Source organism: Pelobates fuscus, chromosome 2 (genome assembly GCF_036172605.1).
Source record: "Pelobates fuscus isolate aPelFus1 chromosome 2, aPelFus1.pri, whole genome shotgun sequence".
Classification (NCBI taxonomy): domain Eukaryota; kingdom Metazoa; phylum Chordata; class Amphibia; order Anura; family Pelobatidae; genus Pelobates; species Pelobates fuscus.
Genome location: NC_086318.1, coordinates 212,679,532 through 212,698,322, shown reverse-complemented (window position 1 = coordinate 212,698,322; position 18,791 = coordinate 212,679,532). Strand labels below are relative to the sequence as shown.

Sequence of the window (18,791 nt, the reverse complement as noted above, 5' to 3'; positions counted from 1 at the left end):
AATCCCTCATCCTCACACATCTCAGTGCAGAACCCTCATGTTGGGGACCAATGAGATATATATAAAGACCCAAGAGGAAAGAAAAGTGGGAGGCAATCTGGGAAGCTGCATCTAAATCTGTTTGTGTTCTTTCACAAAAAACAATGTTTAAAATTATGTTTTGTTGGCATGTAACTCTAATTCTTGCATAGGATTGGGAGGAATCAGACTGATCTCTGTTGATAGGATTTTGTTTGTGTGCTTGCATCCCTTTAAACCAATGGTGTCCAGTATCTGGTGTAGTATGTTGATAAAAATTGATTTGTGGATCATATAAGTAAAAACTGCTCCTTTAAACCAACGCATCTGCCACCTTTACAAAACAAAAACGAGATTATATATTAGCTTGTGCACAAGAAATGGAGTTTAAATACCTCATATAGCAGAAATCACTTCCATATAACGAAGTTCTGAATCAAGTAGCAAGTCCAATATTTTGATACTTTACTTTGAAGAAAACTTCATATATTTCAATGTTGGTAAAAAGTTCAATACATACATTTGCTACCACAGAAAATGTATGAAGGAAATTAGAATATAAGGAGTCATTCTGAAAAGCTTTAAATCAAGCAATATATTTCAGGCACATTATGATAAAGTATGCTTTATCTATATACATGTTTTAGCTGAAGAATTTTGTATGTTGGTAAATGGAAGTCATCTGCAGTTGTAAGTAAAGTACTTATCAGAGTAATAACCCATTGAGGCTTTCCAAAATGTAAAAGAGGGTTTATTGAACAGAGTTGAAATGAGTCACTGATATCCTAGAAGCTTTCTGCTCTGCAATATACACTCCCATAAGAACATTTAATGGAAAGATTACTACTGTGGCAAAAACACTGAATTCATCAGCATCAATATCTATCCTCGCATAACTAGGCCATATTTTTAAATATAGTCAATTTAGTGTACCACAATTTGCTTTAAAAGCCTTTTGGCATAAAGGTAGTAGAGCATGCAGGGAGAATATCAAAGGATACAATATTATATAAAAGGTACATTTTAGTTTCACTTTTGTAGTATGTCTTTATGTATTAAACAAAAGAAAGTATAGACTGCACTCATCAATTTTGGGCGGTATCAAGGCAATCACTATGCTATAAAGGCAAAATTCAATTCACATAAATTATAGTAAAAAAAGATCACATATTCCTCACTATAGATATATTAGAATGACACCAATGTTGGATCAAAGCTGTGCAGGTGAGTGCTTCATCTCACATTAGTCAATCCATGTAAGAGTTCCATGTGCAGGAGGTATAAAAAGGAGGTATATTAAAAGTAGATCATGAATTAATTTAGCAGTAAACAGTAGAATAAAGGACACCTGTAAAAACTCATAGTAGTAGTGATTGCAGTAAAACCACAATTTAAAAAAAAATTACACTACACAGCATTAATTGTACTAACAGTGCTCAGAATTACCTCCCACTTATACTAACTTATACCCCTTCCCAAACCCCTCAGTATATCATGCCCTATGTTGTCCATTACTAAACTCTAACACCAAATCTTTGAATGGATTCAAAGTGTTATATACACCTATATTATGAAAATGCAAGAATGGGGGTCAAGGGCTGCACTTGAACAAAGGAAGTAAAAAGTGTATAAAAAGTGTATAAAAATATATATAGATAAAATAAGCAATAATAATAAAATCAAGTAAAGTTCATCCGGATGTATAGAAAAATAAATATAAATGAAATTGAAACAGTCTCACTGGTGTGTAATGATACGGTAATAATCCTCAAGTGTTGCTCCGTCCGTATGGTAGGTAGTCCATATATGTGAAAATAAAAGAGAAAAGAAAAAGCTGCCAATGGTGAAATATTGTATGTCCAGATGTGGTATATATTCAAAGGAAATGTATTTCACTCACATTTGTTGGAGCTTTAGCCAGCTCTAGGAGAAAAGACACTTAGTGGTTTGATCCCCACTATCGGATGTACTTAGATGGTTGGTCCGTCTATCCGGCTTGGGATTCCTGTAGTGTAGGCTAGGACCTACTCAGATATGCGTTGTTCTTTAATGCTGGGGAGATAGGTCCGCCTTTCCGGTATTGGATGGTAGATGTCCACGGAATATATATAAAACAGCAAATAGTGCTCTCAGTGTGAACAACAAGGTAATATATTTAAAAGAGTTCTACTTACAAGAATAGAGCAGACAGGTACTGCTCTATTGCCACAGCACTGGTGGAATTATCCCCACCTAAGGATTTCTTTTGACGGGATACACTCCGAATAAAAAATAAAAAATAGAAGGATAAAAAGTAATAATAAAACTATAGTATAATAATATAAAAAATGCCAGGAGTAGAAAAAGTGTATAAAATACAATAAAAATAAGTATACAATTGGTCCTAGTATAAAAGGTAACCAAAAATAACTTTTATTGATTAAAATACACTTATTAAAACCATTTACGCGTTTCACCTTTGGGGTTTTCTCAAAATGGTAAAAGTCTTAATTGAATTAGTTTTTGTTTTACCTATATTATAAACCCTAAACCTGCTGTATTAACATTGAAGCATAGTGATGTCCCGAACGGTTCGCCGGCAAATAGTTCCCGGCGAACATAGCTTGTTCGCGTTCGCCACGGACGGCGAACTTATGCGATGTTTGGTCTGCCCCCTATTCGTCATCATTGAGTAAACTTTGACCCTGTACCTCACAGTCAGTAGACACATTCCAGGCAATCAGCAGCAGACCCTCCCTCCCAGACCCTCCCACCTCCTAGACAGCATACAATTTAGATTAATTCTGAAGCTGCATTCTTTTTTTTTGTATTATTTTTGTGTTTGTGTTTATTATACATTATCCCCCCATAGCCAGTAACCTGTGTTTATTATACATTATCCCCCATAGCCAGTAACCTGTGTTTATTATACATTATCCCCCATAGCCAGTAACCTGTGTTTATTATACATTATCCTCCCATAGCCAGTAACCTGTGTTTATTATACATTACCCCCCCCATAGCCAGTAACCTGTGTTTATTATACATTATCCCCCCATAGCCAGTAACCTGTGTTTATTATACATTATCCCCCATAGCCAGTAACCTGTGTTTATTATACAGTATCCCCCCATAGCCAGTAACCTGTGTTTATTATACATTATCCCCCATAGTCATTTATCTTTGGACCTAGGCAGCATGATGTCTTAGGCCGGCCCAGAGAGTGAGTGAGTGAGTGAGTGAATAATATAATATATATGTTCAGAAACATATTAGTAATATATGTAAATCGGGTTCACCACAAAGAGGATGAAAAGGTATTAAAGAAAAACACACTTATTGCATCAAATTTACAAAGCCAAACTTTTAAAAGCTTTCCTCATTTCTTTCTCGGGATGAGGAATATATCGGTTGTAGACTGAGGATTTCCATCTGCCCAATCTTTTAATAATATGCACTGGAGTGTCAGTGTTGAAGGAGACCGAAGCTGCTCCTATTCTAAATGAAAGACCCGAGACATGGATACAACCCAATCTTAGGAGTAGTGTTCTGATGTAGAAGATGAATTTAGCCGTATTCAGAGGGATTCAGTGAGAGTAGTGGTGAAATGTGTGTGGCATGACTGAGTGTGGGTAAGTAAGAGTCAAGTATTTTAACTGGGCACTAGTTCTAGGTGGAATAAAGTGGTATAGCAGATGGATGAGTAGTTTGGTTTGTTTTAGAGGTTTGTAGAGAAAGTATATAGTGATCATGATTTTTAGCGATATCCAATATTTTTAAGGTGGTCTCAAACAAACATAAAATGCTATATAAAATTTGGGGGCGTGGCCTGACTGATGGTGTGAGCGGACGCTTGTTGCTTCAGCTCCCGACCGACCTTATCTAATTACGCCGCCAAACAACCCGAAAAATAATATGGGTAACAAAAAAAAGCAGGCTCCGAACCAAGAGACTCCGGGTCCGCCCTCCAGCAAGAAATCCAGAGATTTGGACCGCTATTTTAAAGAAAAAGTGAGGGCTCTATCGGAGGAAGAAATGGAGGAGACGCCATCTTCCCCACGTGGCTCTATACCACACAGCCCAGCGAGCACGGACATTCCGCCCGCAATCGGCTACTCGTTGCTGCAAGAGATGATACAGAAATTCCCCTCCAAAGACGAAATGGCATCTATGCTGGCGAAATTGGAGGCATCTATGCAGGACAAACTCTCTGCCATCACCACAGAGGTACGTCAAATAGGCCTCAGAGTGGGAGACTTGGAGGGGGATAGAGACAATATACAGTTACAACTGCACAATATTGAGCAGAGACAAAATGCTCAGGAACTCAAAATAACACAAATTCTGCGCCAGAATGAGGACCTCGACAATCGAGGCAGGCGTAATAATTTAAGAATCAGGGGCATTCCTGAGCCCCAAGGAGACACGGAAAATATTCAAGTTATACTGCAAAAGCTATTTAATGATATCCTGAACCGCCCCACTGACACTCATATTGAACTGGACAGGGCACACAGGGCAGTGAGACCTAGGGGACTGCCGCAAGACATGCCACGAGACATCATCTGCAGGGTACATTATTATGCACTAAAAGAAGATATACTGCGCCTAGCCCGCAACTCCCCAACATTGGCGGCTGCCTCACCCCACATTCAAATTCTGCCAGATCTGGCTTGGCAAACGCTACAGGGTAGGAGGGCGCTCCGCCCAATTACCCAGGCCCTGCAGGCGAAGGAGATTAGGTATCGGTGGGGATACCCCTTTTCCCTAATGGCAACATATCAGGGGCGGCAGGGTACCATCTCTACCATCCATGATGTACCTGAATTCCTCAAGATGTTTGACCTCCCTCAGATGGAAATAGCAGACTGGTACAATACATGGCACCAGGGAACCACACAAACCCAAGCGCAAAGGTCCAGATGGAGGGGACAAGCCGAGAAGAGGGGAACACCAGGAAAACGGCTCCCATTTACACCGACCACGAGACCCCGATTTACTTCTCAGTACACCTGAACATTCACCACGAACTAGCAGCCACTTGGTCACCATTTAAATCCTTTAGGGGGATACAGTACATTATTTGCCAGTCCTTTCCTTCGAACTATGGACACTATAACCCAGGGAAGTAGACTGAATGGCTCATCAAGGACCTGTAGACGTGTGCATGTAATGTATATAATTTGTCTAATAGATGTGGGCGCTAACATGCTAACATACATATCTCACCACTAGGTGGATAGCCTACACAACTTTATATGACCGTTAAAACCTGTGTTACAAAAAAAAAAAAAAAAAAAATTATTTAGGTATATCTATAGAAGTGTATCAGTAGAAGAAGAGGTTAGAGAGATATCAGGGGATATTTCTAGTAAATAGAATTCAAGGATATGACCTGCATTAATGTCTACCCATTATAGGTCTGTGACTCCTAGCATTGTTTAACGATTTATTAAGGACTGGATACATACTGTGCATGCATAAATCCTTTTAAATGTGTGACAGGGAGGTCGACTCAGGAGTCTGGAGCTGGACAAGGTTTGGGTCTACCCTTTATTTTTAGCCCGATAGTTTACGAACTTCATTGATAAGTTTACTAGCGCTTGGCGGCGCAACAATTGTTATAGATCAATTTAGTAAGGTTGGAGGGAGCTCCGACAACCCATTAACACCACTAATAATCTAATATAAAGAACTACAATTTCGAAATCAGTTGCATAATATTATCTCAAATACCCCAGACGTAACCCACTGCGGTTACGAGCGGTGCACTAACTACATCTCATTCACCATTGGCAAGTAATCCCGTTTCAGCAAGTGAAGCTGACGGTGTGGGTCATAGAGCACTGACTCCTTGTACGCTGGTACAAGAACCAGCTAAGGCTAGTAGATCCTAGGCCTAGGATCTACAGCAGAGTGTAAATAAGTTTTGGTTATTAACTTGTTGAATTGTTTTTACTTTCATATCTGTCTTGTTTTGTCCCCTTTTATTTCCCCCCTCACACTTGATCAAGACATCACGATAGAGGAGCGTCTGTGCAATAAATAGACTTGGTAGCCCACTTACCCACAAGCTACACTACTTTGGTAAAACTAAGTGTGAAATGGAGGAGCCACTTAAAAAACCCCCAAAGGTAACAGACACACTAAATATACTCTCTTACAATGTCAAAGGTCTTAATTCACCTATCAAAAGAAATATGGCACTCAGGGACTTTCGTAGACTTCAAGCGGATGTGGTATTTGTACAGGAGACACACTTTAGGGATCCCAGAGCTCCGACATTACATAATAGACATTTCCCCATAGCTTATTATAATAACTTCACCAATAGTAAAACGCGGGGAGTAGCAATCTTGATTGGAGCCCAAATCCCATTTATGTATACTTCACATCATACTGATAGATCGGGTCGCTATGTCATCCTTCTGGGCACTATATACAATCAACCTATCACCCTAGTAAACATCTACCTGCCGAACACTAAACAATGCCATACCTTACGCAGAATTCTAGCCAAAGTCCAACGACTCGCGACAGGGATAACAATCATAGGGGGCGACTTCAACATATCCATAGATGGGCAAAAAGACAGCACGGCCCCTCATTCAGACCATTTAAAATCAACCCGATCACAGATGAGGAGCCTCATGCATAGTCACCAATTAGTGGACTGTTGGAGAGCGCTGAATCCTACCACAAAGGACTATTCCTTCTACTCTAGACCAGCAAACACATATACACGAATTGACATGTTTTTAACCCCTCAGAAGGACCTCTCTCTGATAACCTCAGCATCTATTGACAACATCACTTGGTCAGACCATGCCCCAATACGGATAACAGTTAGGATCCCCACCATGGCACAAGGGAGAGGACAATGGACACTGAACACGTCTATACTACACAACGATAGGGCAAAACAGGCAATAGCTGACTCTATATCGCAGTACTTTCGAGACAACAATACCCCAGATACTACACCCTTCCTTCAATGGGAGGCTCATAAATGTGTAGTTAGAGGGGACTTAATCAAATGGGGTTCCTTCCTTAAAAAAGAACGCATCAAGAAACAATCAGAACTATTAAGGGACATAGCGAAACTAGAAGAAACACATAAAACTAACATGACGGAGACAATACACCGCACACTAATGTCCCTACGGTCAGACCTAACAATATTGTTACAACACAAGGCTAAAAAGGCGTTGCAATGGAACAAACAAATTTTCTTTGCCCAGGGAAATAGATGCGGAAAACTGTTAGCTAATGCAATTAAGCAAAAAAGAGAAAAAACATACATCCCACGAATTAAAAATAATGTCAATAAAATAGAACAAACTAATGAAGGAATAGCGAAAACCTTTACAGAATTTTACGATTCTCTTTATAATATCACTAAAAACTCTATTGAGAAGGAAAAGATTATGGCATACCTAGCAGACAAGTTTGATAAAATACTCCCCCAGGCAGTATCAAAATCTTTGGACGAACCCTTCTCGTTCATGGAACTCACGAACGCCATAAAATCCACACCATCGGGCAAAAGTCCAGGCCCAGATGGATACTCGGCATCCTATTACAAAGTATATCAGAAAGAATTGGGCCATCACTTGCTAAAAGCCATCAACTCCCTTAACAATGCAAACCCGATCCCGAAATCGAGCCTAGCAGCTAACATTACCCTGCTCCATAAACCAGGGAAAAACCCAGATTTATGTGGTAGTTATAGGCCGATATCGTTAATAAATGTGGATATCAAAATCTTCACTAAAATGCTGGCGCTACGATTAAAACCTCTCCTCCCCTCCTTAATCCATCCAGACCAGGCGGGATTTGTGCCCTCACGAGAAGCGAAGGACAATACCACTAAAATAATAAATCTAGTCCACAGCGCACACGGGCTGGCCCACCCTACGATAATGTTAGCTATTGATGCCGAAAAGGCGTTCGACAGGGTGGATTGGTCCTTCCTCCTATCGACGCTAGAAACATTGGGATTTGGCAATCGATGGATGCAGTGGATACAGGCGATCTATTCGATCCCATCAGCTAGACTTAAAATTAACGGAACTTTATCTGAACCATTCCAAATAACGAATGGGACGAGGCAGGGATGCCCCTTATCGCCACTCCTTTTTATCATAGGATTAGAACCTCTCCTGCAGGCGACCAGAGCCCAAACACAAATTGAAGGGATACGGGTAGGCAAATCACAATATAAAGTCTCAGCTTTTGCTGATGACTTACTTTTCACCCTGGCCAAACCTAAAACTTCCCTTCCGGCCCTAATGGAAGTAATGTCTGACTATAGCGCTTTCTCGAATTTCAAAATCAATGCAGACAAATGTGAAATTTTAAACATTACAGTGTCCGAGAGGGAAGAAACACTCCTGAAGGCGAAATACCCCTTTCAATGGGCGAAAAAATCCATTAAATATTTGGGTATCAACATAACTCCACACTCTAAATCGCTATACGGGGCCAACTTCCCACACCTCTTAGACGCCATTAAATCTGACCTAGACAGCTGGAATAAACCACACTTTAGGTGGTTCGGCAGGGTAAACATATTAAAAATGAACACACTCCCGAGACTACTCTATCTTCTGAACACACTCCCTATCTTCATCCCACGTCAGTTCTTCAAGAAAATCCAAGCTCTATTCACGCAATTCATTTGGGCAGGGAGGCGACCTAGATTACGATATAATATCCTCACCAGGCCTAAAGACAAAGGAGGAGTAGGTCTTCCAGATATCTGGCTTTATTACCAAGCCATACATATGGGACGAGTACTTGATTGGTCACACCAATCCCCATCCAAACTATGGATTCCCTTAGAACAGGCACAGATAGGAGAATCGCTCAAGAAGATACCATGGCTTCTGACTGCCCCCAATAACTGGAAGATTCCGCACCATCCGACAATATCTCCCACCATCAAAATATGGGAGAAACTTCTCCTAGGCACAGATATAGCGCCAACACCCTCACCACACTACCCAATAACATATAATCCGAATTTCACAGCTGGGTACAGTGGTTTCATACTGAAACCCCGCAATAGCGTGGACCTGGCAGGTCATGTCACACTAGAGGAGGTTATAACAGATGGAGGACTGGTCCCTCTGTCGGATATGACGATGGGAAAATTCCCGACTCTCATGCACAATTTCCAATACGAACAACTAAGACACTTCTTAAAATCTCAGACCCTACTAAATTGGACCCCTAGGGGTAGGACAAAATTTGAACAATTGTGCTGCCAAGACAAAATTCCACCTAAACCAACTTCCACATGTTACAAATTGCTACAAGACCAAGTACACACTAGGCTACCTTATTTCACCAAAACTTGGAACGACCATTTACAACATGAGCTTGGGGAAGGGGAATGGAACGCCATCTTTAAAACTATTTTCCATGCACATTCTAGTGTCCCACTACAGGAGATAAACTACAAATTTATTACAAAATGGTACACTACTCCGGTAGACATAAATAGGTACGATCCAACTAAGTCCGCAGAATGCTGGAGATGTAAACTCGAAAGAGGCTCATTTCACCATTTATGGTGGTCATGCTCTTTAATCACAGGATTTTGGAGAGAGGTTTGGACCACAGTACACCTAGTAACTGATCACAACATATCCCTTGACATAGAGGCGCTTCTCCTGCTCCATATAGACACACCTCATGGCAAATTTAGATACTCCCTTACTTATTTCATGCTGACTGCAGCTAAATATGCTATAGTGACTAACTGGAGAACAACCAAGACCCCCTCAAAGAAAGATTGGTACTGTAAAATTGAACATTTTCATGCGATGGAGGAACTAAGGTGGGGGGCATTGAATAAATACTACAAATACCAAGAAATTTGGCACCCTTGGAAACAATTTCTGAAAGGCTCAATTGATCTTTGTGGGAAACATTAGAGCTCAACCTAAATTTCACTGTATATCCTATTGTATGTACTTCATATATGAGACCTTATCAAGGATGTAACACTTGGGGGAATACAAAGTTATTAAGTTTATTATTTACTGACAATTTAAGATTGAATCCCTTTTTTTTTTTTTTTTCTCTCTTTTCTTCTTTTCTTGTTTCTAAAAAAAAAATGTTCCATTATGTTAAAAACAAAAAATGTTATACTAAGTGAATATGTGGACTACGAGATCTTGTATAATGTTATACTATAATATGCAATGTCTATGCATTTTACTGGAAAATGATAAAGGCAAAAAATAAAAAATATACAAAAAAAAAAATGCTATATAAAATTTGTGGGAATATCGAATAGTCGTGTACAGTAAATCAGAGAGGGCTCAGAATATCGAACCATCGATCGGTAACCTGGATGAAGTAGGGGGTCTATCTGTTTTATTAAATTCGCGGTAATATGCTTTTAATGGGATATGACGTTAGGAAAGGTGTGTGATTGGGATAAGTGGTTGTGGCTGTATTTACCTTATCCTGGGACCGACCTGGCTCCTAAGCTTGAGCCGCGCGTGGCTGGTTCACTCCTTCCTCCACATGAGCCGCATGCGGCTTGATCTCCTCTTCTGACTTAGCCGCGTGCACTGACCGCAGTGGACCATTGGCCCACGTCATTCCAGCACCCCCACACACGAACGTTTTGGGGGCGAAGGCATGATGTGGGCCAATCAAATGTTAAAGGATATTTAAACTTCCCTAGCCCTATGCACTTTGTCCTATCGTGGTTTCTGTGTCAGTACCCTTTAGTGCATTCCTTGATCTATTTTGTTTATTTTGGTATTGACCATGGCTTTGTTCTTGACTCTGAATTTATCATTAACCCTTTCCTGTCTTGTTTGCCCATGTGACTTATTACCATCTACCTGACTCTGGCTTGTTCTCGTTTTTGTAGTCTCTCTGTTACCATGACCTCGTCTCATTTCTGATTACGCTTTATCTCTGTCTGACGTTTAGTCTGGCCATTCTAAGTCCAGGTAATAAGTTATATCCTAGTCTTGTCCCTTGCTATCCTAAACTCTGCGTGTTGGGGTATTACATCATGACATTATGATAGGACCATGGGCCCTGCAGGTTTAGGACAGCAAATGGCCTCCTATGAGGCAAGATTTTAAGAACAGGATATGGACCAGATTGCCCAGGCCCATCAGACACTTTTGTCCAGAAATGCTTATTTGGCCCCTGAGACACTGGTGTGCGTACCATCTCAACCCATACCTACCATTCCAGAGGCATCTATCCCGACTAGAGATGTCCCGAATAGTTTGCTGGCGAATAGTTCCAGGCGAACATAGCTTGTTCGCCACAGATGGCGAACATATGCGATGTTCGGTCCGCCCCCTATTCGTCATCATTGAGTAAACTTTGACCCTGTACCTCACAGTCAGCAGACACATTCCAGCCAATCAGCAGCCGACCCTCCCTCCCAGACACTCCCACCTCCTGGACAGCATCCATTTTAGATTAATTCGGAAGCTGCATTCTTTTTTTTTATTTTAGACAGAAGTGTGTTATATTTGAGCATGCTAGGCTGAACGTGCGTAAATCATGGCTAGTTGCACTGAGGGTATGAGTATAGAGCAGTACATTGTTGTGAAGGATGGCTGTCATGTTGAAGGTGTAGCTTGCACGCTATCAACTGTGTATTTATATCAGCAGCTCCACCACTAGTTATAAATCAAGTGTGAGTCTCCCATGAGATGAGAGTAGTGAATAACATAATACATGAACGGTTAAGGTAAAGGCATGTAAGAAACTACGACAATAAACTCTTTAGGAGGTGAAATAATGACATGTTTAAACGCTTGCTACTTTACGATTAGTTAATGTGCAGAGAGCAGTTCATGTGATCAAAGGCATGGTGTGGAGGATCGGCTATAGTGGGACATGCTTGGCAGGCTGCTGTTTACTGCTTGTGCTCATCCGATCCCTTCTGGGCACCAGGTGCAGACCCTGGGAGTCCCTGATACCTGGAACAACAAAGGCAAGTGTCTGGCTGAGTGCGGCTTGAGGTGGTGGAAGCTTGTTTTGTTGGGTGGTCGGATCTGTCCCGGTGGTGCTTCACGTCCGGTGCGGGATTGTGTTGGCTTAAGGTGGAGGCGAGTGCCTGACGTGGGGCAGGCTCTGCATTTCTCCTTGTGCCTCCAGTCCCGTCTTCAACGCCTTTTGCGTTGGTGGATTTTAATGGGGACTGCTTCGCTTAGCTGTGGTGGAGCTTGTTGGGGCTGTGGTGGAGCTTGTTGGGGCTTCCTGCTTGTTATTTGCTTCCAAAATTGATTAAAGAGTCTGTCCAGCTTAGACTCAATATCCTGCCATGCTTTGCTGGTACCAGGAGGACACGCGGCTGCCACCATATTGGGAGAGTTGCAGATGAGTATGTCAGCCTGGGCAGCTGTGCTCTGTGCGTCCATTACCTCCAGACAGCCTCTCAGGGGTGGACCGGGATAACCCCGACCAATCCGAGGGGGGGGGGGGGTAACGGAGCTCCTGCCGGGAAGTAGCTGCTCCTGGGCATCCCAGGATCGGGAGATTGTCCGCCTCTCCTGCCCGGTGAGCACCAGGCCACACTTGCCACGCGGAGGTAAGTAAGAGTCTTTCGAGTTGCTGACCGCTATTAAGCATGTCGGGTCGGTCAGGTAGGAGCAACATTGCTGGGTCATCCCCTTCTGGGGTGAAATTCGCTTGTTGATAGCTGCTTAAAGTGAGATATTGAGGGAGCTCACACGAAATGCGTCTTTCCTCCATGACAGCTAGGCCCCGCCCCCCGGAAGCTGCATTCTTAGTGAGAGGAGGGGCAGTGTAGCTGCTGCTGATTTAATAGGGAAATCGATAGCTAGGCTAGTATATCCAGTGTCCACTACAGTCCTGAAGGACTCATCTGATCTCTTCTGTAAGGACAGCACCCCAAAAAAACCTTTTTAGGGCTAGAACATCAGTCTGCTTTTTTTTTCTGTGTAATATAATTGCAGTTGCCTGCCTGCCAGCGTGTGTGTCAGGCTCACAGCGTATACTGTGCCCACTTGCCCAGTGCCACCACTCATATCTGGTGTCACAATAGCTTGCATTTAAAAAAAAACAAATTTTTTTTAACTGTAATATAATAGCAGTTAGTTTCCTTCACACGTGTGCGTTTCAGGGCCTGCCAGGGCACAGTGTAACACCAGTGCAACTCATATCTGGTGTAACAGTAGTGTACAATAAAAAAAAACCTAGAAATTGGACTGTGAAATAATAGCAGTCAGTTTCCTTCACACGTGTGCGTTTCAGGGCCTGCCAGGGCACAGTGTAACACCAGTGCAACTCATATCTGGTGTAACAGTAGTGTACAATAAAAAAAAAACTAGAAATTGGACTGTGAAATAATAGCAGTCAGTTTCCTTCACACGTGTGCGTTTCAGAGACTGCCAGGGCACAGTGTCACACCAGTGCAACTCACATCTGGTGTAACAGTAGTGTACATTTAAAAAAAAAAAAAATACAGGGGGATTGTTGTCACCTTTCGGGGACCCTTGGTGTTGTACATGGCTTGGTGGAGGAAGAGACCTACAATGACATCAGTGAGGACAAGGAAAGGGACATGGCTTGCTTGGTATCCAAACTTGTACAAATGGATTGTTTGCGGTACGTTAAACGGGGAGTTTGACCTGTCACTGTGAAGCGGGCGTAACCCTTACACTACCTGATCGATACAACATCATACCTGATGTTTTAAAGCACGTTATTCCACACAATTTAGGAATGTTAGGTGATTTATGCCCTTTATGGATTAAAACCAGACTCTGCATCAACTATGTAATTTTCCATGGAAGTTTTGCCATGGATCCCCCTCCGGCATGCCACAGTCCAGGTGTTAGTCCGCTTGAAACAACTTTTACATCACTATTGTGGCCAGAAAGAGTCCCTGTGGGTTTTAAAATTTGCCTGCCTATTGAAGCCTATGGCGTTTCGCCGGGTTCGCCCGTTCGTGAACATTTGCGGAAGTTCGCGTTCGCCGTTCGTGAACGGAAAATTTTATGTTCACGACATCACTATTGAAGCATTAAACAACATTTTCAGCAGACTTGCAGTATTAACCCCTTAAGGACACTTGACATGTGTGACATGTCATGATTCCCTTTTATTCCAGAAGTTTGGTCCTTAAGGGGTTAAACCTGTACCTATTGCATTAACACCCAATACCCACTGCAACCTGTATAATGAACTCTAACTGTGGTGCATTAAAGTGAAACTATCACGGGTTATGGAATTTTAGGTATTTCTTTGTCAACATGACACAGGACTTTGGTCTCATAATTAAAAAGATGCAAAAATTAGACCATTACTTTTCAGGATCCCATTCAGGGCTCCATTCACTTTTCAGCCTTCTCTCCAGCAATGCTCTTGTTGTCAGCAATGTTATGCCAGTTAGTGAACATCATCTTTAGCGGAACTGCTGTGACTCGAATTTAAACAACATAGGGTTCTATGAATTGATGTGTTTATTTCTTGCTCTGGATTATCTTAATTTATTTAGTACTATATCACTTTAAAAGATAAAACACATTATTACTAACACAAGTGTTGTTCTATTTGAAAAGTGCATGCAGAAGAGGAATCACTTTTTTCATGTATTTTTTATTTTTTAATATTGACATTATTACACACAGGTTTCTAAACATTTGGTATCTGAAGCCTGATATAATTTTAAACTCTCAGGAACACTGTGGGCACTTTAACACCCTCATCTTATTGTTGTTATAGTACCTTCAGTGCTGGCCATCCTCCCCAAAACCCTATATAAAACTAAATAAAAGTGTTGAAAACATGGCTTCAGGCCACACCTCCCTACCCTCTGGATACGAGAGCCATGAATCTTACTTCCTGTTTCTCATACTGTTACATCAATTGAGAATCATTGAGTACAATATTGAGTACAATAAGGAATCATGGGGGCATTGTGGCACCATGAATGCGTCTAAGTTATCCAATGCTCCCTTATGAGAAGCATCGGATTGGCCTATAAACCGAGGAGAAGGTTGTGGCAGCACCTAAGGAAACTCTACGCTGGAGAAAAAGTGAGTAATTCAACTTTTTATTTATTTTGTTTTCGGGGGGGATTTGCACAGATCGACTAAATAACAAGGTGCATCATGGCTGCAGCATTGGGAATACAGATATATATTCTTAATGCTACAGTGTTCTTTTAACAGAGATGTTGTTTTCTGGTAAAATGTGACCAAATTGTAGGACTTGTCACATTTTTATTCCATCTGCTTATTTCTGACAGTTTTTTTTTTTTTTTTTTTTTTACACAATCTCTGTAGGGTTCGTTACTAGAGTGAGAATTTAAGGTGCTTCAAAATGTATTTCAAATTTAAGGTTATAATAGACGACCTGGAAAAATTCAGTCAGCTATGCTTTCAGTTCTGATACTCTGACCTTAAATTTGAAGTTCACCTTGAATTCACTTCCAATTATTTATTTAGTAAATAACCATGTTAGTTTTTTTTCCTTAACATCATCTACATGTGTGCAGTTTGTTCTGTTCTTAAAAGCTAGCTCTTTAGGATGTTATTACGTAATTTGTGTGATGTTAACTCGTATAGCTATTTTATTATATTGTTTAAAGAAAATAGTTCTAAAATTCTGTCTTTTTTCCAATTATCTATAAAAGGTGTTTGTAAATTATTTTAATGATACATATTTCGGGTATTCCTCTATGTTTTCATTTAATTTAAAGGGATCCTATAGTGCCACTATAGGCTCCTGGAGTGCCCGTCCCACGGGGCTGAAGGAGTTAAAACCCATTCAGCTACTTATCTGAATCCAGTGCTGGGTCAGGCTCCGTCTATGCTCCTCCTCTGCTGACGTCAGCTGGCAAGGGAGACCTAATGCGAGAATGCCTAATGCAATGACGACGCCACATTAGACCTCCCCATTGGAAAGCATTATTTAATGCTTTCCTATGGGGGAAATCTGATGCTGGAGGTCCATGAGGACGTCCAGCATCAGATAACGGACCAAAAATTAGACAGCCACTGTGGGCAGACTTAATGCTGCAATGTAAACTTTGCAGTTTCTCTGGAACTGCAATGTTTTACATTGCATCACCAAGTGCAAAAGGGTCACATCAGCCATACCACTTTAAGTAGCTGAAGTGGTCTGGGTGCCTACAGTGTCCCTTTAAAGAATTAGCACAGCACTATTTTTTTTTTTAAATTAAAAACTAATTTATAAATAAAATATGTAGATTGAAATGATCAATGCTGAAATGTTGAGTATGACGCATAAAACCCATGACAAGGCAATGAGAGCATTAGCTATTCATAGTATTTCTATTCTTCATCTAGGTGTGCTTCCTGGATTCTGTAATTGCAAACCTGGCTATGGTGGCGAGAGATGTGACCAATGTGCTGTGGGTTACATTGGCTATCCGGACTGTTTAAAGTGCAACTGTAGTGCTTTAGGGAGTGCAAATGATGATCCATGCATTGATCCATGTTTTTGTAAGGTTAGTAACTAGTTATCATTCTCAAATGATATTTAAGTATGTTTGAATCTTTTCCAAAGACTTTCTTTCTTCTGTGTGCACCAATAAACATTGTGTCCACTGGATCAATATACTATGTTTCATGGATGGAACAAGGCATAACATCATGGAGTTCCCACAGGTAATATAGATTTTACAGGGAGATTTTACAAAACTAGAAATTGTCAAGTCAATCCTCATGCGCTCATTGTTACCAGTATTGGCCCAGTGAACCCCATAATCCTAGTACAGTGGGAGTCACAAGACATGTAGCTCAGTACTGAGAAGCAGTCCTAACCATCAGATAAAGAGCATCATTTGCTATAGAGTTTAGAGAGCTGTTTTAGTTTCAGGAATTGGTGGATTTTGTTTAGGAGAACTTCATAGTCATTTGTTATATTCATTGCACATGCCGACAGAGATATTAAGGGAATGATAGAACCATCCCAAAAATGATATGTAACCTCTAACCTTCAGCACTTTTTAAACATCTAAATATTACTTTTCCCTCTGCATGAATTTTACACCACAGAACTTGTTTAGGATATTATTTGTATAAACTTATTGGAATGAAAACTCATACCTCTGGCAATTATACAAAACAGATCTCATGCCAGATAATATCGTTGTTATGCTATTTTTATGTTCAAGCATAACATTAACTAATTGGAGCAGCCAATAGTCAATATTAATGTTCTGCTGGTTTATACACTTTTGTATTTGGTTAAAATGATATTTCCCTCAAGTATTTTCACATGGTAACAATGATTTCAAAGCCATTTAGAGAAAATTCAGCAGTGTACAACAGAAATTTGTGTATATTATTATTTATAAAATATTTTACCAGGAAAGTTACATTGAGATTTCTCTCGTTTTCAAGTATGTCCTGGGTCCACAAAAAAAAATAAAAAAAAATATATATATATATATTGTAGATTGGATTAGCCGTATTTGTATACATATACATTATACAACAGAAATTAGCCTGTATATATATATATATATATATATATATATATATATATATATATATATATACAGGCTAAGCACAGTCTTAAGCACAGACTTACGTAAGTTATTTTATATATATATATATATATATATATATATATATATATATATATATATATATATAAAATAACTTACGTAAGTCTGTGCTTAAGAGAAACAATTTGTGGGAACATAATTCCTCAGAGGACTTTTCCCAAGCTCCTTTTTGAGATACGTTGATGATGCACAACATAAATTCTCATGCACAAATTAGTGGAGATTTTTATCGTACTCGGGCTCACCACAATTTTTTTTTTACTTATCTCTTGTGCTTGCGTGTGCTCATGAATACATATATATGTGTGTCTATGTACATATCACAATCATGTGGGCCAATGTTACACCATATGTGGAGTGATGTGAAAAATGATGGGGCAATGTCAAATAATGGGGCAGAATATATGGGGACAATAGAACAAAACATGGGGCATTATACCACAATGAGAAATGAAATGAAGGTGCTGGATAATTGTTTGGGTGGTTTAACCCCTTAAGGACACATGACATGTGTGACATGTTATGATTCCCTTTTATTCCAGAAGTTTGGTCCTTAAGGGGTTAAAGAACATGAGAAGATAATGGCATGTGTGAGATGAATGTATCACATGAAGAAGACTGCCATGTGCAATGGATCCATGAAGTGTATTTTTATAGAATATTTGTTGTCTAATCTTTAATATCACCATATTGTTACTGAATATGAAAGTCATTTAAAGTAACCATAATCTTGTTTTTCTTTGTTATTTATAAATTCTTAGAGTAATGTGGAAGGAGCAAACTGTGACCGATGCAAACATGGATTCTTTAACCTGCAACAAAACAATCCACAAGGTTGTGATCAATGCTTTTGTTCCGGAGTTTCAAACAATTGTATTAGTTCTCAATTTGCTTATTCTCAGGTTAGTGTGTTACGGAATAAGTGCACATATCAATTAGAATGACCTTAAAGAGAATTTTACTTTTTGTAGGGGTTGTAAAAGGTTTTCCTTTTTGAAGAGGTTTTCTTGCAGTACAACTGTAGTGCGTTCCTATAACTACTGAAGTCACATGGTTTTATGAGCAATAATTTAACCCCTTAAGGACACATGACATGTGTGACATGTCATGATTCCATTTTATTCCAGAAGTTTGGTCCTTAAGGGGTTAATTCACAGACTTTTTCTCAATTTAGAGCAATTGGGACTCTGGAGAATTTCAAAATTTAAACAGAAAAAAAAACAGAAAAACATATCCAACT

The 18,791-nt window shown here is 40.1% G+C and overlaps 1 protein-coding gene across 10 annotated transcripts in view; it reads left to right on the top strand.

The window, feature by feature from the left end:
* The window catches only part of LAMA2 (laminin subunit alpha 2), a 767,184-nt gene that overhangs the window by 296,845 nt on the left and 451,548 nt on the right, over nucleotides 1–18,791 (top strand). For all 10 annotated transcript variants that reach the window (XM_063443147.1, XM_063443149.1, XM_063443146.1 and 7 more), the window contains exons 10-11: nucleotides 16,326–16,486; nucleotides 18,313–18,453. In XM_063443147.1, the coding sequence (XP_063299217.1) occupies nucleotides 16,326–16,486; nucleotides 18,313–18,453 (302 nt within the window). The remainder of the gene's footprint in view (nucleotides 1–16,325; nucleotides 16,487–18,312; nucleotides 18,454–18,791) is intronic.